We start from the raw sequence: 27,868 nt of genomic DNA on the forward strand, positions 1-27,868 counted from the left end.
AGAATAGAGGAAATTAGTTCATTTTTCTGGTCTAGTAAACAGTGGATGACTTCATGTAGAGCAAAGTGGCCAGATTCTGAGTAATGAGACTAGACTTCATGTTGAAATAAAAGGCTCTTTCTTTGTAAAAGAGGAGTTGAAGTTGAACTTTGATAAACATAACACACAAAAAACAGAGAACAGGATTTCCAAGCAATTTATTATTCCAGCATAGACCACCACAGTGTGGACCAAGTGAGGTACAACTGCGAGAAATAATCACAATTTAAAATAGTTTGCATTTACATGACATCCTATTTTCTTTTGTGCTAAAATATTGCAAATATATATATATATATAGAGAGAGACATATGTATTTACTAGTAGTATAAATAGCAGAAACCAAAAAAATCTCAAGGTGCTACATTAGCTTTTTTATGACATCACCTATCCCAAGTTCTCCTGGATAAAACGTATTTCACATCTCCACCCATGTTATTTTACGCCAAAGCTCCACCTTTTCATTCTTCCAACTTTGACATGAGCCTTCCACTAATATGGAGACCTGAGTTGTTTTCTCATATAATGCCTATTTAGAATGGGGGAAGAGGAGCTGTTGCATATCGGTAATATATAGCATGACCTCTCTGAAGTGCCATTCCTTTTATGTGCCCAAGTGTTTCACAGCATACAGCGGGCCTACTCTCGCAAATGACTTTGAAAATCAGCATGCAATAAACCAAGTGCCTTTCCCCCCTCCCCCCATACTTAATTCAATGCAGTGCAAATAAGTCTGTATTTTGGGGGGGATTCAGTGTGTTTTGGTGTTTTCTCAAGTGAAAATGCTGTTTAGCGTGTCCTCCAATAGGAGCAACACAACACAGGCTTTCAGTGGTGGGGACTGTTTTGCATTTAGAGTTTAGTCATTGACTTGATTTCTAAGTGTTTTCAGTTTTACTAGTGAGAGTCAGTCTTTCTTTTTTTTTCATTGCCAATAGCATGGAAAGTACCTGAGCAAAGCATTTCATTCCCAGGCGTGTGCGAAAACATGCAGTGCTTCTGTAGAGCTTCGGGGGACTGTCTACATACCTTTCTAAAATGTTTAAATATTTTTATTACACTTTTATGCTTTTTGTGCTGCTTGTACTAACACAAACCTTTTTCAGAACAGAAATAAAACACCTTCTCTTTCACTCTAATGTGAAGACCACTGTGGCACTGGTGCCACTCCTGAATCCTGCTCAAAGGGATTCTTTCTGAGTATGCTGCGTCAAAATTGTACCAAAGCCCAGATCTGATTGGACTTCATTTGCTGTTGTCAAACTGGGGTCTAGATGTTCGTCGGTATGATTCTCGATTTTGCCACGTCTAATTTGAATAATGGAGGAATGTAGAGTGTGATATCTTCTCTCCCATCTTTATGATGCCTAATCTCACATTTGAAACCTATTTGTTGTCAACTGTCAGAGGGACTATAGGCTATAAGTTGACACACTTCTATGAATATATCTGAAGTTAAAGATCCCTTTACATTTATTAGAAAGAACAGTATAAGTATTTAACACAACCTACCCAGCTACATTGATTGTACAAGAATGAGGTCACTGTTACATTTTGCTGATGTTCAATATCAGATAACTATATTAAAGAGTAGTCAATTACTGCACCATATTTTTTTGCTACTGTATGTTTCACCTAGAACTAGGGAGCCATTGTTGTGTATTTGATGGTATTTTGCAATAAAAGCACAAGTCAAGATCCTAATGACTTAAACTCTTCCTTGATAAGAAAGGTGTGGAATGTGAGAGTACAGCACCTCAGTGTTCTTTTCTAAATCTGTACCACAAACCAGCCTAGTTGAGATATGTTGTATACCCAAAGAAACACAGTAGAAGCAGAAATGCAGAAAAAGTTTGTTTTGTTTAAGATAATGGTCATCCTTGCCTGGTCAAATAGAAACTCAGCTGGCCTTCAATCTTCACATTCTAATGGCTGGTTATACATCTGTTATACATTCTACCCTTCGCCCTAAAACTGATTTGCCGCACCTTCCTTTACCCAAGTCCCCTTTTCTCACTTGCTCCCTCCCTCCCACCTCCCTCCCTATCTGGTTGTTATGGTGTGGAAACTGCTGACTGTTTATTTCTGAAAGTCTCAAAAAACGCCAGCATGCCCTTTTTGGCTGTGGAGGAGCCAGTCATGGGTGGGGACAGTCCTTGGTGAAGGGGAGCTGGGAAAGTGAAGCCGTCCATGGAGTTGGCCCTCTTCACCTTGGAACCCGCCTGCCACATTTTGGACCTGGGTGGTGGAGTCTGGGCCACCAAGCACTTCTGGTACTGGACCTGCAGGGGGCACAATGGAGCCATGTTAAGCAGTGACCTTAGATTCTCTTTCATTTTAGAAAGATACCATACATGACTCATGGCTCTAGTACATTCTCTACCAGTACCTACAAATTCCGTTAAAATATTCATCATTCAGCCATGATAGCATGTTTAAATTCAAGTACTTATCATGCTAGCTTCACCTCTGCATCTACAAAAGCCATTTTGTACGTTAGTTCTCCAGCCCTGTGTTTCATCCCTTAGTCACTCACCATGCACGCAGCCTGCACAGCCTCAGAGATGATCCCTGCGTCCGGCTCACACCAGAAAACATGACACTCAAAACGCTGCGTCCCGCAGTCCACTATCACTGCAAAGGTGTGTGTGTCATGACCCACACCCAGAAAGGTCAGGTAACGCACTTGACATTCCCAGAAGGGATCATCTCCATCCTGAAAGAGAAATCCCAGAGAAGGTAACAGAGAGAAAGGGAGAGAGAGAAAGAGAAAGAAAGTGAAAGAAGGAGAGAGAGAGAGAGAGAAAGAAAGTGAAAGAAGAGAGAGAGAGAGAAAGAGAAAGAAAGTGAAAGAAGGAGAGAGAGAGAGAGAGAGAGAGAGAGAGAGAAAGGGAGAGGGAGGGACAAAGGGAGAGACAAAGGGAGAGAGAGTGTAAGAGAGAGCGAGAGAGAGAGAGCATCAGGTAGACAGAGGAATGTAATCATTTCATTGGTTGGTGTGACCACTGCATTTACAGGTTTCCTGAGCACTCCTCACCTCTCCTTTCCAGAGTGAAAGCACAGTGTCGGAGATGTGGATGACGATGGGCTCCCACTCGTCACTGTCTGAGGTGTTCATGATGCTCTCTATGGCCCGGTTCAGCACCTCCATACCTGCCAGAGGATCTCACATAAAGCCCCTTAATAAAGCTGCTTCAGTAACAGCCCAGTGACTTCTAAAAGTACTGTAAAAACCAAGGTTAGGGTTAGATCACCAGTTTTGAGAGGAAATGCTCCTAGCATCAACTCTTCTTCATTGTACTACACAGTATACTCAAACGACATTCCAGTGATTGCGAACCTATGCGATCATCACCTCGGGTGTGTAGTCTCCAATGACGGCTAATGGCTTGTCATCATTATTAAGAAAACCTCTTTGGTAGCTACAATCTGCCTTTATTGCCTTGCAGAAAGCCTTTAGTCAACTGAAATTGGTACTTAATGCAGGTAAAACCAAGCATATGTTGTTTTCCAAAACGCTTAAAAATGTATCTGATGATTTATGCATATATACATTGGATGGTGCCCACATTGATCGTGGGCTGCCTTTTAAATATCTGGGCATCTTAATGTTTAAGAAGTTAAGACTTAAAATGGGCTTCCTTTAGATAGGAATAGGCCATGCCTTTCGTTAAATAGCACAAAGCAAATCATTCAGTCGACATTCATAGCGGTTCTAGACTATGGCGATATTGTCTATATGCATGCAGCTGCCACTGTATTGAAGACATTGAATGCAGTTTATTACAGGCAACAGGTTTAGTACACATCACTGCTTTCTGTATCAGAAAGTAGACTGGCCCTCTCAGAAGTCTCATAGATCGTTGCATTGCACTCTTTTTGTACATAAAGCCCTCTTGCACAAAGTTCCACAGTACCTTACTTCATTGTTAACCTACAGACGTACGAGCTACCAGACCCGGTATCAGGGATGGCTAACTCTGGGGATCCCTTCTATCTCCACTGATTCAGGTTAATCTGCTATTCGTTTTTTTTTGCACCTTACTTGTGGAATAATCTCCGAAACAATTGAAAGGTTAAATAAAAACCTCAGTGGAGCACAATATCTCCGACATAAAGCATCTGGGACTGGGCGTTTATGTCAGTTAGTCAGCTGATCCAGCTAACAACACCTTGATGGAAGCTACCGTTTTGGAGCCTGTAATCAATAATCCATTTTCTGAAAGAGTGCCGTGTTACATACTGCGAGACGACGCCTCGCCTGGGGACAGCCAAATACACAGTGAACCTGAGAGTTACCTAGCCATGAGACGTGACTCGGCGTATTTGCTGAGGATAAAGAGACGATGTCCTCTGTCCCGTTATCCGGCCCCAATTTTAAACATGCCTGTGACTCCTGGCTGCGGTCTAATCCTCTATATCTGGTGATGAGATATTACATATCCTCTTCCCCTGTTGACTCTCAAGGTGGTTACAGGAAAGGGAACATTGGCTAGTTTAAAAAAAATCTAGTTCAATTAGATGACAAGTTTGATGGTATTTTGCCAGTTTAATAAATCAATATGGTGGGATTAGAATACAGTAAACCTACCCATCGCCCTGGAGACAGGCAGGTTTCCGATGTACTGCACCTCAAACTTCTGCACCCTTTTCCTCATTGCATCCAGGAAGTCCACTGCAGCAGAAATATGAATATAATGTATCACGTGATTTCTGCCACATTATGGAGTTTACCATCCGTATAAACTACACATGGCTCCAGTCAGACAAATCCCTACAAATTGTAACGGATGGGTTTCTGTGGGCTCTGAGCTCAGCCAGGCTACAGCACCTTGACGTGGCAGGTCCTCGGGGGAGATGTTCTCCATGGTGAGGGAGCGGGCCATAGATGGGCTTCTAGTCGTCTTCTCTGCCATGATCTGGATACACACACAGACACATCATTCACACTCTGGAATGAACCTAAACTCCTACGGAGGGCTGAAAGGGAAGTTCAACCACTTCCTATGCTGGAAACCTTTGGTTACCTTTGAGCACATTTCATGCAAAGCCGTGGCGATGGTTTTTGCTGGGGCGTTGCAGCGAAACACATGGCACTTCAGCATACAGGTGTCTTTGTCACTGGCCACAAAGGCAAAGTCTCTGTAAACGGTGCGGAACACAAAAGCAGAGGTTAAACACAGAGAACGGGCATCTATATGTCTGGTTTGTGGGGAAGTTAACCAACTTCACAATTCATCTGGTGATCTGGTACTGTATGTATGACAAGATAATAGCATTAGTATGAATGGGATGGAATTCAAAGCCATATTGAACACACGCGACACATCAAACTATCGCTTCTTCGACACAACTACTGTGCCGCATGACCGCGTTGGTCCACTGAACTGAAACCAGTGGTACACCAGCCAGTATCACGTTAACAGTTGGTTTAATAACATGCACAATCATCAAACGACTAAGCAACTGAGCACTGAAGACAGCACAGGCTCTCGCAACATCAGTTCCATTCTGGCTCAACACATTGTGACCTCAGGCTGTTCGGTGTGCATATGTGCAGTTGCTAACTGAGAAAAAGCTCTGTGGTTGCAGTTTGATGGCTTTACGTGGCTTTACGTGTGTAATTATCTCTATAACATCCTCAGTGACCTCGAGCAACAGTGCTGTTTTATAGTCCCCAACTCTGGTGTACCAGGATATGCCGATGCCTGCAAAAAGACCTAAGAGACCTGCAGCTTTTGAATTATTGAGGGAAAAGAGGGAATAACAGATGGGCTTCCGTTTTGGCATCAAAGGTGGGCCCACAAACGGTAGGGTGGGATCCTTCCTCTCTATTAAATCTCAGGGAACCACTCAAACAGATTGGCAGTCGGTACAGGCCACTATGTCCTCTGATCTTGTCCACACAGCATCTCGCCACCACGTCACCAAAAAAAAAGAGTGAATCTATTTTATGACAGACGTAGCCGGCCCTAGCCTTTTGGTGGCCTTAAGCAAGATTAGGTTGCGGGGCCTCCCCACCTAGCTGGCAAAACCTTTTAGAGGCCCCCCACTTGACAGCAGAGAGAACATTTGCCAAATTTCGTGCAATTCTACACAGTTCGCCATGAGGAGTAAAGAAAATGTTGCAGTTTTAAAGCAAGCTTTCATGCAATTCTACACATTTTACCATGGGGCGGAGAGAAAAATGTGTAGTTTTACAGCCAATTTCTTGCAATTATACTCATTTTACCATGGGGTGGAGAGCACAGAAGGTTGGTGGCACTTTAATTGGGAAGAACGGGCTCGTGATGACTGTAATGACTGGGGCCAAATGAGTGGTATTGGTATCAAACACATGGTTTCCATGGTTTCCAGGTGTTTGATGCCATTCCATTTGCTCCGTTCAGGCCATTATTATGATCCGTTCTTCCCTCACCAGCCTCCAGAGTGGAGAGACATTTTTGCCGTTTTAAAGCAAATTTCCTGCAATTCTACAAATGTTACTAAGACTTATATGTCATGTTAATAATAGCTGAGTGAGAGTAACTAAAACAATCAATAGGGGCCCCCTGGAGGTCAGGGCTCCTGGGCACATGCCCTGCATGGCCGATCGGCAGTCGGCCATGATTACTACAAGTTTAGATAGCTGGCTAGACTAACATACCAATAAAAAAAATGTGTTAGCTGATATGGCTAATTGAGTGACTGTCAGTGACTGACATAGGAGAAAAACTGCTGATGCACAAGCAAATTTCGAAATTACACTTTGTGTAATTATTCTAACGCTGAGCAGTAATTTGAGAGTGGGGGCCCTTAGTGACCGCTTATATCGCTTATGCCCGGAGCCGACCCTGCATAATCCACGTCTTTGGTTTGGGTGTAATACAGTAAAAGCGAGGAGTACAGTGCCTTCAGAAAGTACTCACACCCCTTTACCCCCCCCCCCCAAAAAATGGTGTCACAGCCTTAATTTAAAATGTATTAAATTATGATTTTGTGTCACTGGCCTACACACAATACCCTATAATGTCAAAGTGAAATATTTTTTGGGAATATTTAGAAATATTCATTTAAAGTTAAAAGCTGAAATGTCTCGAGTCAATAAGTAATCCAACCCCTTTGTTATTGCACGCCTAAATACGTTCAGGAGTAAAAATGTGCGGAACAAGTCACATAATAAGTTGCATGGACTCACTCTGTGTGCAAGAATAATGTATAGCTTCTTAAGGATCGGACCCTTTTTTTCAATTTTCACCTAAAATTACATACACAAATTTAACTGCCTGTAGCTCAGGACCGGAAGCAAGGATATGCCTATTCTTGATACCATTTGAAAGGAAACACTTTAACGTTTTTGGAAATGTGAAATTAATGTAGTAGAATATAACACATTAGTTCTGGTAAAAGATAATACAAAGAAAAAACATGTATTAATTTTTTTTTCTACCATCATCTTTGAAATGCAAGAGAAAGGCCATAATGTGTTATTCCTGCCCAGGTGCAACTTAGATTTTGTCCACTAGATGGCAGCAGTGTATGTGAAATGTTTGAAACTGATCCAATGAACCATTGCACACCTGTTCAAAATATATCAAGACTGCCCAACTGTGCCTAATTAGTTAATTAATACATTTTCAAGTTCATAATTGTGCACTCTCTTCAAACAATAGTATGGTATTCTTTCACTGTATTAGCTACTGTAAATTGGACACTGCAGTTAGATTAACAAGAATTGAGGCTTTCTGCTCAAATCAGATACTGTATGTCTATGCCCTGAAATATTTTGTTTGTTACTTACAACCTCATGCTAATCGCATTAGCAGCCTGCGTTAGCTCAACCGTCTTGTGGAGAGGGGGGCTATCCCATTGAAGTTAACATAATATTTCCATAATATTTGAATGACTACCTCATCTCTGTACCCCACACATACAATTATCTGTAAGATCCCTCAGTCAAGCAGATAATTTCAAACACAGATTTAACCACAAAGATCAGAGAGTTTTTCCAATGACTCGCAAACAAGGGCACCTATTGGTAGATCGGTAAAAGTTAAAAAAAAAACAGACATTTAATATCCATTTGAGCATGGTGATGTTATTAAATACACTTTGGATGGTGAATCAAAACAAACAGTTACTACAAAGATACAGGCGTCATTCCTAACTCAGTTGCCGGAGAGGAAGGAAACTGCTCAGGGATTTCACCATGAGGCCAATGGTGACTTTAAAACATTTACATAGCCTAATGGCTGTGATAGGAGAACACTGAGGATTGATCAAGAAAATTGTAGTTACTCCACAATACTAACCTAAATGACAGAGTGAAAATAAGGAAACCTGTTCAGAATAAAAATATTCCAATACATGCATCCTGTTTGCAATAAGGCATTAAAGTAAAACTACAAAAAACTAGTCAAAGAAATTAACTTAATGTCCTGAATACAAAGTGTTATGTTTGGGCCAAATCCAACAAAACACATTACTGAGTATCACTCTTCATATTTTTAAGCATGGTGGTTGCTGCATCATGTTATGGGTATGCTTGTCATCGGCAAGGACTAGGGAGAGCTAAGCACAGGCAAAATCCTAGAGGAAAACCTGGTTCAGTCTGCTTTCCAACAGACACTGGGAGACAAATTCACCTTTCAGCTGGACAATAGCCCAAAACACAAGGCTTACCAAGACGACATTGAATGTTCCGGAATGATATAGTTACATTTTCTTAAATCGTCTTGAAAATCTATGACAAGAATTGAAAATAGCTCTTCAACAATGAACTTGACAGTGTTTGAAGAATTTTTAAAAGAGTAATGTGGAAATATTGTACAATCCAGGTGTGCAAAGCTCTTAGAGACTTAACCAGAAAGACTCACACCAAAGGTGATTCTAATATGTGTGGTAGAAGGGGTGTGAATACTTATGTAATTTAGATATTTCTGTATTTAATTTTCAGTAAATTTGTAAAAACATGTTTTCACTTTGTCATTATGGGATATTGCGTGTAGATGGGTGAGAACAAATATATATTTAATTCATTTTGAATTCAGGCTGTACCACAACAACATGTGGAATAAGGCAAGGGGAATACTTTCTGAAGGCACTGTATATGGGGAGTATTTGTCACAGCGAAAGGTGCGACTACAGTTTAACTCAGACTGGCAGAGTAGAAAGTAGTGCAACTTGGCTCAGGGGAGCTGATCAATTGGACACGACCCAGCAATCTCTCCCGGTCCATTCGTCAAAAAAAAGCCCATTCAACTGTAGTAGAAAACCTGTGAGATGAACATTGAGATACACACTGTAAGATACACATTGATGCGTCCTCCACTTGGCTCTCAAAGGAATGCAATCACTATGGCTTCTAATTTATTCAAATTCAGTTTGAGCTGAACTTACCTCAGGTATTCCTGTATACCATTATGAATCTCACTTTATAGATCAATCATCAGCAGTAATAATTTGGCAAGACAACCGCCTGGGATAGTACTGAGTGGGCATTTTGTTGTGAGACAAGGACAGAACAGCACATTGCATAAGAAACAAGGGTCACTACAAGTCGAGAAGGAAATAGACAGGGGTTCCTTTGAACATGCATGAGAAACAGGGCAGGCATTCACACACAGTACATTACATGTCGACAGAAGCACGTTACATTATCGATGAGACACTAGAGCATGACTACAGAAACTACACAGAAGCTTCCCGAGGCACCAAGCGTTCACTTGCAACCATGATGCAAGCTGTCAAAGTCACAAATGGCACGTCAACAGAAAATGAGTTGACCAAGAAGAGAGTGATTACCTGTCTCTGTTTTCATGAGTGGCAGTTAAAAAAAGAAAGAAAGTTCATTATTACAACTACTTCAAATATGAGACAAAACTCTTGCATTGGTTTACAATTATGATCATAACACAATATAGCGTACCGTGTGTAAAAATGTTGCACCTATATATTGACTTATTTTCAGTAGTTTCAGTCTTGGATTTTTCAAATCCTTAGCATTTTCTATCATTGTCACGTTTCTTCCTCGGGGCTATTCCATTCTACTTAGATGTAGTTCCACTGACACTGCCATCAGATCAATGCCTGAATGTTCTCCACCAAGAGCGTAGACAAAAATAAAGCTGCTCTCAAATCCACTCAACATGAGCTCCCAGTGTATTACAATAGGCCATAAACATCTGTGACCCAGAAGAACTAACCTTACCCAAGGCTGTATAGCCCATAGAAAAACAATATCATATAAATCATTTACTTTCTTCACTCAGTGGAATATTTCCATGTCATCAAGTATACACAATAACAACAACTTTGAACAGTCTTTCCTGACCGAACAACCCAAGAGCATTGTGCTTAGTTGGTCAGTTCATCATATTATACCGTGTTTGAAAATGTAACTACAGATATATTCATCTCTTGTAGACAGGATGGAACGTGTAGGATAATGAGCAGCACTGGTTCCGTTGCTTGGGTTTTCGTCACTGATTATTTGTACATATCAGGACGGGGGAACTTCGCACGTGTGTTGAAATTAGCTATGGCTGAGAGTTTACTTTTGCGAGGGGGAGACTTCGTAAACCGGAACTCCCAATTTCGAACACCTATGGACCCAGAAATAAATCACAAAGCTGACCAAATTAGGTGATATTTTCATTCTGGGAGAGAGGAGTGGGGGTATTTGCCCATACGATCCCCAGGTTGGCCCACCTGCCGTTGTTGCATCCCACGCCCCACACACGGATGTTGATGATAGGTTGGCAGTGGATAAGGCTGCGGTCCACTGGGTCCATCAGGCTAAGGGTGTCCTTCTTCAGCACCATCATCATGTCCTGGCCCTGGGAGAGACAGAGGTGACAGGGTGGGTGGGCTTCAGTGGGACTGCTTTATGGTGGCAGTAAGGGTAATCTGGCCTGCAAGCAAACTGCAAGCTCACATGTACTGGACCAGACCCAAGGTCGTATGAGGTACTGAGGGTTCTCAAAGCTACTAATGGTTTCATTTAAAGGAGTAACGCACAATAAACAATTGCACAATGAGCCATGTACTGCTTGCCAAAATAGACCAAACTAAAACAAAACCTAATAAACAAGTAATGTTACTGTATTCTACTTCACCACCCACCATTACTCCCCCCCAACTCTTACCTCTCCCCAGGCGCCTAGTGCATCGCGGCCCTCAGCCTTGCTGCTGGACAGCTGCTGGATGCAGTTATTGACAGCCAGACTGCTCTTCCCCGGGGTCAGCTCCTCCTCTGGGATCTCCACCCAGCCCAGTGAGCGCACCGCAAAACACTGACCAAGACAACCACACCACGCCAACAGGGCCCAGGAGGCAGCGGAGAGGAGTGGATGGTAGAGATGAGGAGGAGGCAGCAGAGCGGAGTGGATGGTAGAGATGAGGAGGAGGCAGCGGAGAGGAGTGGATGGTAGAGATGAGGAGGAGGCAGAAAGAAAAGGGAATGAGCAGAGAGTGTAAGAGAGAGATGTGCATGGATGCTCAGTGTTTTTCCGATCATGTGCAGTATAAAAGGTTATAAGTGTCTTCGGCATCTACAGTATATCAACATGATGCATCCACGAAATGCATTTAGCGACTTTCAATCACTACTGCTCCTCACTGTGACTTCAACGATAACTCTCACATCCTTTTAGTGGACGTGGTCTATGAACTCCTCTAAGAGCTGCCTAGCCTGGGCCAGAAAAACAACTATCGACCAGGGCTTGCATTAAAAAAAAAGGTGTCCTCTTTTAACCCTCAGCGAATAAATGACGGCAAATACTGTTAAAAGTTCTGATTCAGCTAGAATGCATGAAAAAAAAAAAACGTTTTACAATAAGCTGACGTAAATGGACACATCTGGTTTTATGGATGTTATTGGTCAGAACATGCTGTGCTGCAGAAGGAGAGGGATTTGGACACCGTAGCCCACTCTACCTTGGAGTCAGGATCCATGTTGGTGCAGAAATAATCGTCCTGCCAGGAGATCCTGTGGGAGATTAGCAGAACAGTCAAATTACATGAAGGATTACCACCACGACAGCACAAATGACACGGTAGCCTTTTCTGCATCCCTCACTGCTGCCCCGGATGATGCTGTGTGGAATATTGTGTTGTATGTCACCATCTCGTCCTTTGTTTATCTGTTTTGTGTTTGACTTTGAAAGTAAAGCCCTTGCCTGCCACTGATGGAAACAGCTGTTGAGTGAGCAGTGGATGACAAAAACAAACAGAGAGCTGGTTTGATCGCCTTCATGCGGACTGACTCAGAGGTGGTGTTCTCATTAGCCCTCTGATACAGCTGACTGGAGACAATCCCAAGAGGCTGCTATTCCTGCAACCAGGAGCCCACTGAGTCAAGGCTCTCCCTCCCTTTCCATTGCACTCTTTGGTGAAGCAGAGTAGGGTGTGATTATGCCCATTATAAGACCTATGGATTTCTTGATGCTGTGCTCAGTGAGCTGAGTTTCACTATTCTCCGCAATCTCTGCCCATACAGAATGTTATGCTCCCAGGTGTCAAATGCACCCTGAATCTACACATGACCACTGCAGCAGAGACTGTGTTTATCGATGGATTCAACAACCTCTACATGTTACAGGACACAGTGCCAGAATAACTTGTGATAATTGAATTGTTGTGTGCTTTTGCCCGTAATGGTAAAAGCAAGGCAGCCATATGTAATGTTAAAGAACTTATGAACAACCATCCAGGTGATTTGACCAAACAGGTTGTACCTTGCTTTAGGCTAAAGAAACCTTCGAATACTGGTTTGTGTGACAGATGGTTTAGACTTATCTTCAGGCACTATATTGGACAGATCCACCCCCACCCCCCCGCAATTGCCTGTATGTATTCAGATTATGGCACAAAGGCTGGACTGTAACGATATGCCGTAGTGGTTGTCCCATCTGCACATGACGCGTCAAAGAACTTATCCATTCCCGATAAGGCAGGAGACAGATCTGGCCTCTGCTCAGAACACAGACAATTCAATAATGGGTGTTGTTCCAGGAGCCATAGGGATATGTGGTCTGCCACATTCCCGGGCCAGTGAAGCTATCATGAGCCCTTTTGCCATCAAAACAGATTCAAAGAGAGAGAATACATCCCATGCACTAACCCTCTCATTTGATTTACACAATCAACGTCTTTTATTTCAAAGAGCTCCCTAAGCATCCGGATCTGTAGGTGATACAAATGTACCTCATCGACCCATTAACCTTGTAGAATAACTTTGGCACAGAGCTTAATTGTGTCGTACTCAATACTCTACCATGGATGGCCTGAACGAGTTTGTAACAAGGCTACAGTGCTTGTGAAGGTGAATGAGTGTTGGTGTGGGTCTGCAGAGGATTTTGAAGGAGTACCTGTCATTTACGGAGGCCACTGGGCTCTCTGTCAGCCTTGCCCTTGAGCCACGTCTGCCACCAGCCTCCAGGCTCTGGAAAATAGGACATGGGACATTATTAGAGGTGTGATCCTTTCCTCTCTGATGAAATCACATCCAGTATAAAGCAGCCAAAGTCAAACAGCAGGACTGAACTGTGTTTTGAAATTGAAACCCTAACCTTGAGGTCCGTGGCAGTGACGCCATTGACGGCGCTCTGGTCCTCCTCATTGCTGTAGGATGGGTGCTGCCATTGTGTGGTGCCTGTAGGCACGTGCCAGTAGTAGGTGCCAGTGCTGTCCCTGATGGTGCGCCACCCAGACGGCAGGTCAGTGTCCAGATCAAGACTCGGGTCGTTCCAGATGTTGTCTGAAGAACACAGAAGGGATCCCAACGGTGAGAGGCGAAAGCAAGTAAGCTTAATGAATGTGCCCATGACCAATATTACAGTGCATTTGGTGTCACGTGAATAAAGTGATGAGGACGATAATAACAGTAGTTTCAGATCTATATATTCCATTATGCTCATAATGGTAGCTGGACGTAGCACAAACACAGCTCTGAGGTCCATCGTACCCAGGGGGCTGCATCCCATCGGCATCTAGCGTTAGCCTCACCCAGTCTGAAGCCCAGGTCAGCCACACGGCTGACCTTACTCTCCACAGCCTGGCAACATGCTAATTCTGTCAAATGCCAGATCGGAATTCGGAGCAGTCCCTCTGCATCACAGCTGGCTAGCAATAGCTACAGTGTCTGAGGCTCGACTCCTTTGTTTTCTCCTAACACTGAATATGTGATGGAACCGCTTCGAGTTCGGAAAGGGCAAATGATTATGTAACGCACTCACGAAATGACAAATTCTGCACATTAACTCAATGTGCTCAGCTCAAAGGGAGAGCAGGCCGAATAGAGAGGTGGTAAAAAGAAATGTAAGGAGAGAGAGCGAAAGCAAGAAGTGGGTCAGTAGTGACATGAGGGCTGTGTCCCAAATGGTACCCTATTACCTATGTAGTGCACTACTTTTGACCAGGCCACATAGGGAATAGGGTGCCATTTGGGACACCGCCGAGGTCACCTGGGCACGGATGTCTCTCTCACAGCAGAGTGCCACAGTTACCCTCAACCTGGGGGCACAGAATGAAAATAGAGAGGCTAAATCAAGCATGCAAAAAGCACTGATGCCTATTTTTCTTTATTTCATTCTGGTCTGTCGTTGGTGTGTGTGCGTGACCCAAATGAATTTGACATGATTTCATGCCTTGTACATCTCATCCCCATTCGTCTGGCTTTTTAACCCTGGTCACCCCTGTGTCTGGCAATGAAAAACAACACCACGCATCCCTGGGATAAATAGCATGGGAAGATTATACCCAGGAACAGATCAGCTGAACCCTGCTACAGGGAAAGACAAATCAATAAGAGACAGCAGTGTATAAGAGACCGCAGTGTTTGAAAGAGATGGAGGCAGAACTCTTCAGTCTTCGTGGATGCTTCTATAGGCAGGCGGGCGGGCAGGCCTCCTGGGCTTGGATGACACTACTATTCAATACATTTCACAGTCTGATTGATGGGTCAGTGCACCATCTCCGGGGCGTGATGAAGCTGTGTGAAGAATTAGAACTCATCCCAACCCTGAGGACGAGGCCTCCAGAGGAGACAATTTGACACAGAGCTGTCCTACTGTAGCCTCCCTTCTCCCATTATTGACCAGTGAGTAATACAGGGGAGGGATTCTAAGAACTAGCATCCGTGGGACATCGTAATGTATGACAGTTTGAAAGAAATTGATATTTTCTGCTTTAAAAATGGAATGGCAAAGTGTACTTGTCACAAACAACTACTGTATATCACAATGGCTGGTGCTGTCACTGCTCATACCAGACTAGAGTAGAGCCTTTCTCCCAATTATGCTCCTTGAGATCAGAACAAAGGCTCTGAGCCTATGTGATGTAGCCTAGTCCTAATCCATGTTGCAAAGGTGGGAGACATCTCCTAATGCTGGGTTCTTACCGTTACCCTGGGTTCGTACTTCTATGCTGGGTTTTTACTCCTACGGTGGGTTTGTAGTTTAAGTCAAGCTATTTGGTATTATATAACCTGACACCAGGGCTGATGATGGGTAATCCTCATATCACAAGACCTCAATATGAAAGCCAAAACATAGCGAATCATCGTCTTCCATGCAACTGACCCCATTCACCAAGATAGTGGCACGAATCCTCTCCGAGGTAGCAACATCGTACCGCTCAGACTGCCAACTGTGCAGAGTGAATGTCCAGTCCTTTTGGGATCTATGGAAGACAATGAGAGTTCCAATAGCTCCAATCATGAACCGATCAAACATTCTTCTGTTCCCACATCGGCTACAGCAAAGCCTTCTGCTGACAGGCCATAAGCAATGACCGCCCAAATGACTTTTTTTAGTGTTTTAGGCTGACTAGTTCTTGTGCAGTCAGCATCGTGTGACGAAGCACACTTGGGGACAGCCACTAAAAGAAAAAAGCTTGGTGAAATGGGAAAATCTATCATGTACAGCCTCCACTGTAAAAATGATTTCCAATAACAGATTAAATGTGCCGTGCAATTCCTGTGGTAAGCGAATAGTATTGATGTAACTATTTTGATGTTGACACACTGCACAAAATAGCCCCTGTTTACAGTTTGCATGGATCTGTAATGGGGCATTTCCATGTAAAAGGACCCCATGAGCACTAACATGTGAAGTTCAAATCTCGTGTCAAATGAAAGCTACAAGTCTATATCTTTGAGAAATTAAGGCATATATACATTTTTCAAAAATGTTCCATCCTAAATATTAAGACTAAGGCAAGGCCTTGATTTCTGGTCAAACAGATGGAAAAAGGGGACTTGGAAAACATCTACCAGAAAAATATGTTAAAAGATTGTGTTTGTACTTGTATTTTTCATTTTGGATAAATGATTTTCTTTCTGTAAGTTTAAGAAAGATTGCCTAGGGTCTTGTCATTCTGTTACAAAAATAACACATCTCATTTCCCTCCTTCGTGGGGAGGAGTACAAAGGAAGTTCAGAAGTAACAAGGTAGACCTAGTACTGTTATTTTCAGCTCATAACTGAATTCTTTCTCTTTCTGGTGGGCAAAGCAATAGTGAGGTCTCTCTCTCTCTCCATTTACTGTAACCAGCATCCACTGAGCACCGACAAGACACTGGGTGTTCATGGACATTGAAAAGTAGTTATTTGATATTCCACAGATTATTATTTTTTTTTTGGTACGGTCTGGACAGGCTTTCATTTCAATGTCCAGGGTTTGTTTTGATTTTTGGTCTGGTTCAATTGGTCCCAAACAGACGTCCATGACTGGTTCCGATTTGGTCCAGTCAGGTCCAAATCATAGACCAAATCAGGTCCAAATCATAGACGTCCACATACAGTAAAGTTTTAAAAAGTTGAGTAAAGTACAGTCCTGTACAATAGAATAGAGTTCAGTAGAGTATACAGAGCACACTAGAGTTGAGTACACTATAAAGAACTGTACTCTTCTGTACTATATTCTACTATTCTGTAGTGTACAGAACTATACTCCACTGTAGTTTGCTGTTCTATTACCATCATTCTGATACCGGGTGTAAATCCACTTCACTTACTGTAATTCAATAAACAAAACAGATTTTTTAAAAGTCAAGTTATCATGTGTCACGAACCGGCTCAAAGTCCGTAACAGAAAGGGAGACAACGTGGAGATTAGAATAACAAAAATATATTTATTAACTGAGGTAATGTAAATACAATTAACAATGGTGTGCGTAGTCAGTAATCAGTAGTGTAAGTGAGTGGTTGCGTGCATAACTGTGATAATGAGGGAGGTTGAAAGGTGCCAAAGCAAACAAACAAAACGGCCACAAAAAAATGCCAGAACCAAACTCTATCAGTGTGTCTGTATGGATAGAGTCTCAACGAATGGGGAAGAGGTGTATTTATCCCGGGACACACCCGAGCCCAGGTATGTCACATTTCGCTGACAACCCTCCAGGTTCCGCCCACCGACAAGGACCCCGGAACACCATACCAGTCACACAAACAAAATACTGCCCTGGATTCTAATAGAAGACCCAGCCTGCGTCCCAAATCCATAAGGGGGGGTACGTGTTCACACTTCCTCTTGCCCAGGCCAACCTCATCCTCTCCGGACCTCAGAACCTTTGCGCACAGGAAGCAACCTTTAAGAGGAAAGAAGAAAACGAGACCAGAAGGGAACAGACAGGAGCGATAGAACAGGACAACACCAAACATAAAATAACAGGGGTCAGTCACGGGGACATTCAGGAACAGGGTGCACGAGACAGCTCGCCAGCAACGACATTAGCAGTCCCCCTGATGTGCCGCACATTGATATGGAATAAACACCATCTCATTGTCCTCTGGTTAGGACACATCATGGAACTCAAGAAAGTGAGAGGATTATGGTCGGTGTAGACCATAATAGGTACTACTCCTGACCCGACATACACCTCAAAGTGTTGTAGCGCCCATATGAGTGCTAGCGCTTCTTTTTCCACGACCGAGTAGATCAACTGATAAAGATTCAACTTTTTGGAAAAGAAACCAACAGGCCTCTCAACACCCAGACACATCTGCTTGCAGCAGGACTGCACCTGCCCCCATGTGACTCGCATCCACCTGCAAGGTAAATGACAAATCCACGCGAGGAGCAGCCAGCACCGGAGTTGAGGTAAGCAACCTCTTCGCATCTTCAAAAGCCTGTTGACAACGAGAAGAGCAGATGTAAACGGCCTTAGCTTTCAGCAAATTCGTCAAGGGAGCGACCACAGTAGAGAAGTTCCTAAAAAAAAACTACGGTAATAACCAATCATTCCCAAGAAACGCATCAGTTCCTTTTTAGTAGTTGTGGTGGAAGTAGTAGTTGTGGTGGAAAAGCATCCATAGCTACCATCGTAGCCCCAAACAGCATGCACTTCAGCCTGCCCAACCACCTTTCCAAAATATGTAACGGTCGCCTGAGCAAACTCACGTTTAGCCAGATTGATCGTAAGGTGACCCGCAGCTAGGTGATCGAACAAGGCTTGAATATGGGACAGATGTTCCTCCCAAGTATCTGCATATATCACTACATCATCCAGATAAACAACGCAACCGACCAGACCGGAGACAAACCTGTTCATAAGTCGCTGAAAATTGGCAGGTGCATTACGCAGACCGAAACTCATAACCGAATACAAGTACAGACCAGAGGGTGTAATGAAGGCAGAGATTTCACGTGCCCTACTCGTCAGTGGCACCTGCCAATAGTCCTTTAACAGGTCAAATTTGCTCACAAACTTAGCTGCTCCGACATGATCAACGCAGTCCTCCATCCGAGGAAGAGGAAATTAATCTGGTTTAGTGACACTGTTTACCTTACGGTAGTCTGTACAAAATCTGTTTGTCCCATCCGGTTTACTGACCAAGATACAGGGAGGAGCCCAACTGGAGAAAGAAGGCTCTGCTATCTGACTCTCCAGCATGTACCTGACCTCAGTATCCAGACAACGCAGTTTCTCTGAAGAAACTCTATAGAACTGCTGACGAATGGGGTCAGCATCCCCAACGTCAATATCGTGTTCTATTAAGTTTGTAGGTGTATCAGAAAACAAACCTGGAAATCTCTGAATCAGACCGACCATCTCTTCCCGCCCATCAACAGGTAGAAAATATCCAGTGTCTCTGAATTTTTCAATCTCCCCTGCAGTATGCAATCGTCAGGACCAGGAACTTCCTCCCCATGCACGGACCTAGCATGACAAGAACCCAGCCAAATAACGGTATTGGCCAAAAGAACAGGTTTATCGTCCTCTGTAGACTCCCAAAGTTCAGCCTCAGAGGAACGTGCATAATATGGTTTTAACAGATTTACATGGCACAGTTGGTGTGCTTTTCACCGTTCTGGAATGGCAAGTAACCGTATATGTACCTTGAAACTTGGCTTGAAAAGGAGAACCAACAATTGGCAGCAGAGCAATAACCTGGTCACCTGGACAAAAGTGACGAGGCTCAGTTCGCCGATCAAATATGCCCTTCATCCTCTCCTGTGAAGATGATAGTTTCTCTTTAGCCATTTCACCAGGGGCGTACAGGCGTCGCTGGAAATCACACACATAAGATAACAGGGACTGAGGGGGCTCGGGAGACTTCCAGTCATCCTGGAGAACAGATAGAAGTCCACGCACCCTGTCCAAACACAAGGTCATTTGGACTGAAATCCGTGCTCTCCGGTGAAACCGCCCAGGCGGCTAACAGTAACCAAGGCAACCCCTCCTCCCAATCCTTATCCATCTCAGTACAATAAACTCTCAACAAAGACTTAAGTGTTCGATGGAAATGTTCCAGCGCTCCTTGACTCTGCGCGTGATAGGCGCTAGACAAATTGTTTTTAATATGGAGCTGTTGGAAAACCTGACCAAACAGATTAGAGGTGAAATTAGATCCTTGATCACTGTGACTGACCTTAGGGATTCCAAACAGTGAGATAAGTCTGTGCTAAAAGCTTTGACTCAGTTTAGTGGTGATAGACCGGAGAGGATAGGCAGCAGGAAACCTAGTGGTCTGATACATCACAGTCAACAGGTAACTACTACCATTCTTAGAGCGAGGCAGAGGACAAACACAGTCAATAATCAGATACTCAAAAGATTGGCTGAGTACAGGAATAGGAAACAGTAGTACCGGCTTAGTAGCTAGATTAGGTTTACCAGTTAATTGGCAGGTGTGTTGATGAACTCAGAAACATCCCTCTTTAACCTTAGGCCAAAATAAATGTCTTAATATGCAATTGTAGGTTTTCCACACCCCCATATGTCCAGCAACGTCATCGTGGGAAGTTGTCAACACCAACTCACGAAGCTTAACTGGTACAACAACCTGACTAATAGCCTCCCCCACAAAACAACTACCATGAGACACCCACTTCCTCATCAGGACATTCTCTCGGAGAAAATAGCCATGGGCGACATTTCCCAACTGTTCCACAGGCACGCAACTCTTCCAATGTGTGGGTCAGTCCGTTGCACCTGGATTAGATCTGAGTGGGGTACAGATAATGGGATAACAAGGAAAGTAGTGACAGATTTCTTTGTGCCATTCTCATTAGCCGGCGCAGTGATCAGGTCGCCACGGCTCATAGAACGCGTCACTGCACATGCAGAAAACACCTTTGGGAAACTATGCGCACTCATCAGGAATCCCTACAAATTACGGCTTAGCTGAAACCACTAGAGATGGAAACACGACAGGCCATACACGCTCACCAGCCAAGTTATTCCCAAGGATAACGTCGACACCCTCAATAGGCAACGAAGGACGCACCCCCACAACAACCTCACCTTTCGCCAGTCCACAATCCAACATCAGTTTATGCAATGGAACTGACATGAGTGTTCAAACCTATTCCCCTAATTAGAACACTATTCCCCGAATCAGTCTCAGCAGAGAAGGGTAACACAGACTCCAACACAAATGATTCAGAGGCACCTGTGTCTCTCAGGATCTTCACTGGCACTAGGTCGTTACTTCCTAACATTGACACAAAACCCAACGTAATGAAAGGTAAATAGTCTGGGTCAATATGGACTTTCACATGCCCCTGGGCATGAGACAGTGTGTCAGGAGTGAACTGATGTGGGACAGGCGCTGCTAACGCCATAGGCTTAGATTTAACGTAAGCACTGCATTTACCTTTAGCCCTGAGAACTGGACAGTCGTTTTTCCAATGACCTGAACCTTGACAGTAGTGACACTCTTGACCAAAGTCAGCTTCACCACGGGAGTCAGGCTCAACCCTAGTTGAATGAAACTCTGCCCGTGAACCAGAGTATCTCGGTGAGCGAGGCCCAAATCTCGCCGAACGGCCTCACTCACTCCGAATACAAAACGGCCACAACCAAACTCTATCAGTGTGTCTGCATGGAGAGAGTCTCCTCAATGAATGGGGAAGAGGTGTATTTATCCCGGGACACACCCGAGCCCAGGTGTGTCCCATTTCGCTGACGACCCTCCCGGCTCCGCCCGAAGTCCAGGTGAGTCCCCTCGCCCCCTGGGCGCCACCTGGCATCCCACCTGGGCGAGCCTGACGGGCTGGCCGAAGCATGGGCAATGGACGAGCCGGCTGAGGCGTAGAAGCCCGACGAGCCGGCTGAGGTGTGAGAGCCCGACGAGCCGGCTGAGGCGTGAGAGCCTGACGAGCAGGCTGAGGCGTGAGAGCCTGATGAGCCGGCTGAGGCATGCGAGCCGGCTGAGGTGTGAGAGCCCGACGAGCCGGCTGAGGCGTGAGAGCCCGACGAGCCGGCTGAGGCGTGAGAGCCCGATGAGCCGGCTGAGGCGTGCGAGCCGGCTGAGGTGTGAGAGCCCGACGAGCCGGCTGAGGCTTGAGAGCCCGACGAGCTGGCTGAGGCGTGAGAGCCCGACGAGCCGGCTGAGGCGTGAGAGCCCGACGAGCCTGCTGAGGCGTGCAAGCCGGCTGAGGCATGATGTGGGATGGGCGCCTGCCAAGCCAACCGAGGCAATAAAACCTCTCGAGCCAGCAAAGGCGTGGAAGCTATAGATAGATGGGGCAATCAACAAAGTGAAGGAGTCCAGGTGAGTCCAATGAGCGCTGATGCTCGTAATGATGGTGACAGGTATGTGTAAGGAAGGGCAGCCTGGCGCTCGAGGGAGAGCAAGAGCATGGTGACACGGAGAAGATATAGAGAGCAATAATAGTATTTTTTTAGGCACAGGGAAATTCTTTCTCACAACTTTGCATCTGCACAGTTCTTCCAGTAAATGTGTTTTTGTGTTAAAAGTTCAGTTTAAATTGTTAAAAGTAGTCCTTCTGCATAGAGTTGTACGGTTTGTTAAACTTTGAAGTCAACGTTTTTAGTTTGGGAATACAATTCAAAGTGAAAAATCTGAGTCTCCGCACCAATGGCTTTCCTGACTCAGATGGCTTTCTATTGAATAGTGGAGTTCATGAAGTCCGTGAAGTATTAGGGTATCGTCTCAACACCAATGACACAGGGGAGTAATAATTAAGTCTGTGGTTGGTCATCTAAAATGGTCATCTCTGAAGTAATATATGTCATTGCAATGCTATTTTGAACCAGTTCCTGCCTATTATCATAAATAATCTCCTCTATAGCATGGCTTTTCTTCTACCTAAATACTTAGTGATCTGATGTAAGTGAAGCCTCCATTATGACTTCCATTGTAGAACTAGGCTTCTGTCCGTGGATTGTACTGACCAGTAAGGTGAAAAGGTGTACGTGTTCCAATCACACAGAAGGTAAGATACACATGCATTTCTTACAGTTTTACTTAGTGTCGGGAGTAGAGAGCAGAATGCAGACTCGTGAAAGTGTGCCATACAGCAGTGAATCTCCAGCAGAGGGTGTTAGTGAATTATTGATGAATCTCAGAGTCTGCACTGCGTGATCAGTCCCAATAGCAACTCCTGCTGTAAACCAGCTGATCCAATGAGCTAACAGGGGAACAGACATTCGCGTGATATTGTTGTTGTGTGCGCCGCGGTGCACGTGCACTAGATTGATGCATGCGCATGAATGTGACTGCTATTCCCGTGACAGACATGAGCTAGTCCACCATGCGGGTATCCGCCATAGCTTTGTCAGAGTTGCCTTTACTCATTGGTGCCAGTCTGCACTGAGAGGTGTTCCTAAGTATTATGTTACATTGATTTTGGCAGGCGTTTATTTAATTATGGTCCCCGTTCAAATAACTCAATTCTCCATTGTGACTAAGTGGATGTAGGGACGCAGTGTTTCTATGGGGGAGGGTGTACAGTACAGTCCTCACCCCCCTTGTTATTGTCACTGATGGGTGACTATCTACTCTACTCTAGATACAGATACACACTTGAGTCTCTCAACACACGTTTGGACTGAGCCTGTTACCAAAGCACTCCAAAATGGCCAATCAAGACCGAGCCACAGATTGCACTCCTACGAGGCTGTAAACAGCTGTAATTGAGCAGTCATGATGGCAGTGATTGCAGTCGGGCAGCTCTCTCTGCCCAGAACTGCCCCTTACACTAAAGAATGGGGAACAAGTAACTGGGACAGCAAATGGAATATTGAAGCATAATGGGGATTTAGAAATGAGAGCTACGATTAAAAATAGAGAAAGAATGTAGAACATGTTTATAAAAATGTAAAACACCTGTGCTGTAGACTAGAGACAAAGACAAAGTGAGACCAGAAATTACATTATGCAGAGAGAATTAAGTAGAGACTATAAATAACAGTAATATGATAAACTGTAGAGAGAGAGAGAGAGAGAGAGAGAGAGAGAGAGAGAGAGGGTGGGGGGAGAGAGAGACTACAGTACATCTGGAGGAGAGAGAGTAATCCCAATGGTGCGTCTGTGCAAGGTCAGAGCTGGGCTCTATCTGCCAGAGGGATTATGGGCCAGAGTGGATCACAACTTCAATCTGGGATTCAGCTCTCAATCCGGGAGCAGGACGGCTATATCCTTTTCTACCAGCCATGCCACGCACCCCTTGACGAGTCGTAGATCTGAAGCCTATGTGCCAACCCAACCCAAACATGGACAGCATGACAACGAAAGTCAGATAAATTCATTCAAAACACATACCGTACAGATATGGGACCAGTTTTATGTTCCGCAGGGTGCTATTAAAACTCCATTCCCCACCCTAACCCCCTCCAACCCTGCAGGATAATGTGTATACGATGCTAACATTAGACAATACAATTTTCCAATAAACTACTGACAGTGTCCCTGTTTACATGTACCATGCTCAGCATAAGGATGATGCTCTCTCTACCTCTCCATTTCTCTCCCGTCGCCTCTTTCGAAGGGGAATTATTTTGGGAGCAATGACGTAACCAGTCAAGGCAGACTCTTTGTTTGAGGAACCTGTGGTGTTTGGGCTTATGAATGGGGGGGAAAGTTGATAGTAAAAAAAGGCACAACAAAGGTACAAGCCTTTGATAGCCTCCAGAGAGGATATGAACAGTGTTGTTGCTCAACAATATGCATTGGACTTGACATTTAATTCATCATTGCTTACAATACTATACTGTCGAATAAAATCATTTTTGGTAATATCAACATTTTAGTCAACAAACGTATAATTGACTCTCCATTGACTCTGCTCTCCTTTGTGCCTGCTGCCTACTGTGCTATGCATTACCCTCCATAATAAAAACCAGCCACTCCTAACGCCAGGAGATCAACAGTTACCACGACAACACCAAGTCACATGGCAGCCCACACAGTCACCAAGGTGAACAACACATCCTGTCCTCTGTAAATAAGAGCTCTGGGCTTGATTTTGTTTACTGTGTGTGGGGAGAGAGGAACACTCAACCTTCGTCTCTCCCGAGCCCGTACGGGAGTTGTAGCCATGAGACAAGATAGTAGCTACTAAACAATTGGATACCATGAAATTGGGGAGAAAAAGGGTAAAAAAATTTTAAAAATTTAAAATTCCAAGAATTACATAAAGATCAGCGGCAAACATACGATGCACAGAAGTTTATTAACCAGCCATGCAATGGAGAGTAGAATTCATGTCGGCTCTCCGGGAACACAGAGTAAAAGGGCAAACTGTAAAAAAACATTGTCCGGGGGGACTCTCAATTAGAGGTCGACCGATTAATCGGAATGGCCGATTAATTAGGGCCGATTTCATGTTTTCATGACAATCAGTAATCGGCATTTTTGGACACCGATCATGGCCGATTACATTGCACTCCACGAGGAGACTGCGTGGCAGGCTGACTACCTGTTATGTGAGTGCAGCAAGGAGCCAAGGTAAGCTGCTAGCTAGCATTAAACGTATCTTAGAAAAAACAATCAATCTTAACATAATCACTAGTTAACTACACATGGTTGATGATATTACTAGTTTATCTAGCTTGTCCTGCATTGCATATAAACAATGCGGTGCCTGTTAATTTATCATCGAATCACATCCAATAGTCAAAGGTATATGAAATACAAATGATATAGAGAGAAATAGTCCTATAATAACTACAACCTAAAACGTCTTACCTGGGAATATTGAAGACTCATGTTAAAAGGAACCACCAGATTTCATATGTTCTCATGTTCTGAGCAAGGAACTTAAACGTTAGCTTTCTTACATGGCACATATTGCACTTTTACTTTCTTCTCCAACACTTTGTTTTTGCATCATTTAAACCAAATTGAACATGTTTTATGATTTATTTGAGACTAAATAGATTTTTATTGATGTATTATATTAAGTTAAAATAAAAGTGTTCATTGTTCATTCAGTATTGTTGTAATTGTCATTATTACAAACATATATATAAAAATCGGCAGATTAATCGGTATCAGCCTTTTTTTTGGGTTCCTCCAATAATTGGCATCGGAGTTGAAAAATCATAATCTGTCGACCTCTACTCTCAAGGGCGTAATGATCCCATAATGATGTGTGAGCAAGAACACCTAGTAACACTGATATATGAAACCGTTTAGAAGCAACAGACAGATACATCACTGATTGTGAAATCCCCACCATCGCCATTATTATCATGAAAGTTCACCCAAAGTACAAAATGACATATTGGTTGATTTACCCTGTAAGCAGTCTATAGACAAGGTATGACAGCAATCCATGTTTTGGTTTAGTTTCCCCGTCACAAAGTTTTAGCATTTGTGGAAACAAATCCCAGTCAAGTCACGGTACCGATATTAGCACTTCTCGCGCATCATGTTCAGATCATCTATAAATGATTTTGTTTGAGCTGCACAATACATGTTAAATACTTTGGAATGATTTGGAAATGATGCGCAAACAAATGCTATTGACTTGAACTGTATTTGTGCCATGACTTGAATAGAGAGAAATAGTAATGGCTTTTTTTTGTGTAGGCACTAACTCTGCCGTGATTCGTTTGACAAAGCCTATGGGGAAGTGAATGCCGTTTTTGGATAAATCTCGAAAATAAGGTATGTGGTAAACACAGGCTTAGAATATATTATTCCTTTGGTCTATGAGACAATCTTCCTCAGCAAACATCACATTCTGTGAATTTTGACGCATGTATGAATTTGTTTTAAAAAAGATGATAAAGGACATTAAGGCTTCCTAATTCCTAAAGGTCAGGTTAACTGACTGATATTATCTCATAAAACAAAATGTATAAGATCTCCTAAACCTGTGTTAACCTCAGACCTTATTTTCGGTGTTCATCCCTAAACCCTATTCTCTCTCATTCATTTTCCCCATAGGAATGGCTGAACGAACTAGAGGTAACTCATTTCCGGATTTAAGGACTACAAGCTGGCAAGCTCTATGGGATTTGTTTCCACAAATGCTACAACGTTAGCATTTGGAAACAGTGCCAGGGAAACTAAACCAAAAGCATGGTCTGCTGTAGACTGCTAACAGGGTAAGGAAACTAATGTTATTGTGCAATTTGGGTGAACTATCCTTTGAATTCAAAGCTAAAAACAAAAATAATCCATAGATCAAAAATGTTATTTGTCTAATGGAAGCACTCTATAGTTCACTACCTGAACTCTCAACAAACACAATCGCACAACTCAACCTTAATAACCCTTCAAACTTTCCGCCAGGGAGCGTTGGGACGGTAACAGAGAGGTCGCTAGTTCAAATCCCCGAGCTGACAAGGTGAGGAAAAAAACACCTTTACATTGCACACATGCGTATAATACACACTTTTACATGTGTGAAACAAGACAAATATAAGCAAATTATTATTATTATGTATTTCCAGTTTCACTCTACGAAGTGTGTGGGACAGAATGCCTGGCCGGCCCTACATGACACAACACCTGTAGTTGAGCCTGTCTACCAGTGAAAATCAGATAATGAGCTCACCCCAGTACCTACTGCACTCACTACTCCTCGGCCGGCCGTCTCCTCTCCCTCTGAGGAACAAGGGACGAGGCGAGAAAAAGGTCTGGAGGGGCCCAGGACAGTGTGTGTGCGTGTGTGTGTTTACTCACCGTCATAATTGACTATGATGATGGCGAGCATGTAATCCTTCCCCAGCATGCTGTTAGGTGTTCCTTCCTTCCTGGCCAACCTGGCTTAGCTGCACCACATTCCCGTACCAAAATGTCCTGATGTCGCCAGGACAACTCTTCCCCGCACACACTCGTTACAACTGCACACAGCACCAAGCGTCAAGGGACACACTCACATGCCAAGAGGATTCAAAATATATTTCTTTCTCTGTCTGACTCTCTGTGCAAGCCCCGTTCTGGGAACTCTCGGGAGTCTTCTCCGTCCGTCTTGCTGATCTCTTTCTCTCTCTATCCTGCGTCTCTATCTCTTTATCTGTGCTGGAGGGATGCTGTTTGTTTTACTGCTGCTGCCTTTCGTTTCACTCTCTTTGTACTGCGCTCAGCGGTGCCTGCAGCTTCCGCCACTCCCCCTCCTCCTTCTCCCCACCCCTTACCTCTCTTTCT

General features: G+C 43.8%; 1 protein-coding gene across 2 annotated transcripts; it reads right to left on the reverse strand.

Moving 5' to 3' along the window:
* Window positions 1-180: 180 nt before the first annotated feature.
* On the reverse strand, window positions 181-27,802 carry LOC112229035 (amyloid-beta A4 precursor protein-binding family B member 3-like). 2 transcript variants are annotated; one of them, XM_042309273.1, is made up of 13 exons: window positions 27,404-27,802; window positions 13,590-13,777; window positions 13,389-13,462; window positions 11,956-12,007; window positions 11,166-11,312; window positions 10,729-10,856; window positions 9,823-9,828; window positions 5,067-5,181; window positions 4,871-4,958; window positions 4,631-4,714; window positions 3,077-3,192; window positions 2,576-2,755; window positions 181-2,321 (listed from the first exon to the last, which is right to left on the reverse strand). In XM_042309273.1, the coding sequence occupies exons 1-13, from the start codon at window positions 27,450-27,452 to the stop codon at window positions 2,094-2,096; spliced, it is 1,455 nt and encodes a 484-aa protein (XP_042165207.1). In that variant the 5' UTR covers window positions 27,453-27,802; the 3' UTR covers window positions 181-2,093. The 2 variants fall into 2 exon arrangements, with proteins under 2 accessions (XP_042165207.1, XP_042165208.1); XM_042309274.1 differs by lacking the exon at window positions 9,823-9,828.
* Window positions 27,803-27,868: the final 66 nt, after the last annotated feature.

Source organism: Oncorhynchus tshawytscha, linkage group LG30 (genome assembly GCF_018296145.1).
Source record: "Oncorhynchus tshawytscha isolate Ot180627B linkage group LG30, Otsh_v2.0, whole genome shotgun sequence".
Taxonomy (NCBI): Eukaryota; Metazoa; Chordata; class Actinopteri; order Salmoniformes; family Salmonidae; genus Oncorhynchus; species Oncorhynchus tshawytscha.

Excerpts from the sequence above, each read along its gene's own strand:
- LOC112229035 (XM_042309273.1), bottom strand. The coding sequence starts at position 27,452 with ATGCTGGGGAAGGATTACATGCTCGCCATCATCATAGTCAATTATGAC. Across the intron at positions 11,313-11,955 it reads ACATGGATCCTGACTCCAAG|TGTTTTGCGGTGCGCTCACT; the intron begins GTAGAGTGGGCT and ends TGTCTTGGTCAG. Across the intron at positions 10,857-11,165 it reads CACTAGGCGCCTGGGGAGAG|GGCCAGGACATGATGATGGT; the intron begins GTAAGAGTTGGG and ends TGTCTCTCCCAG.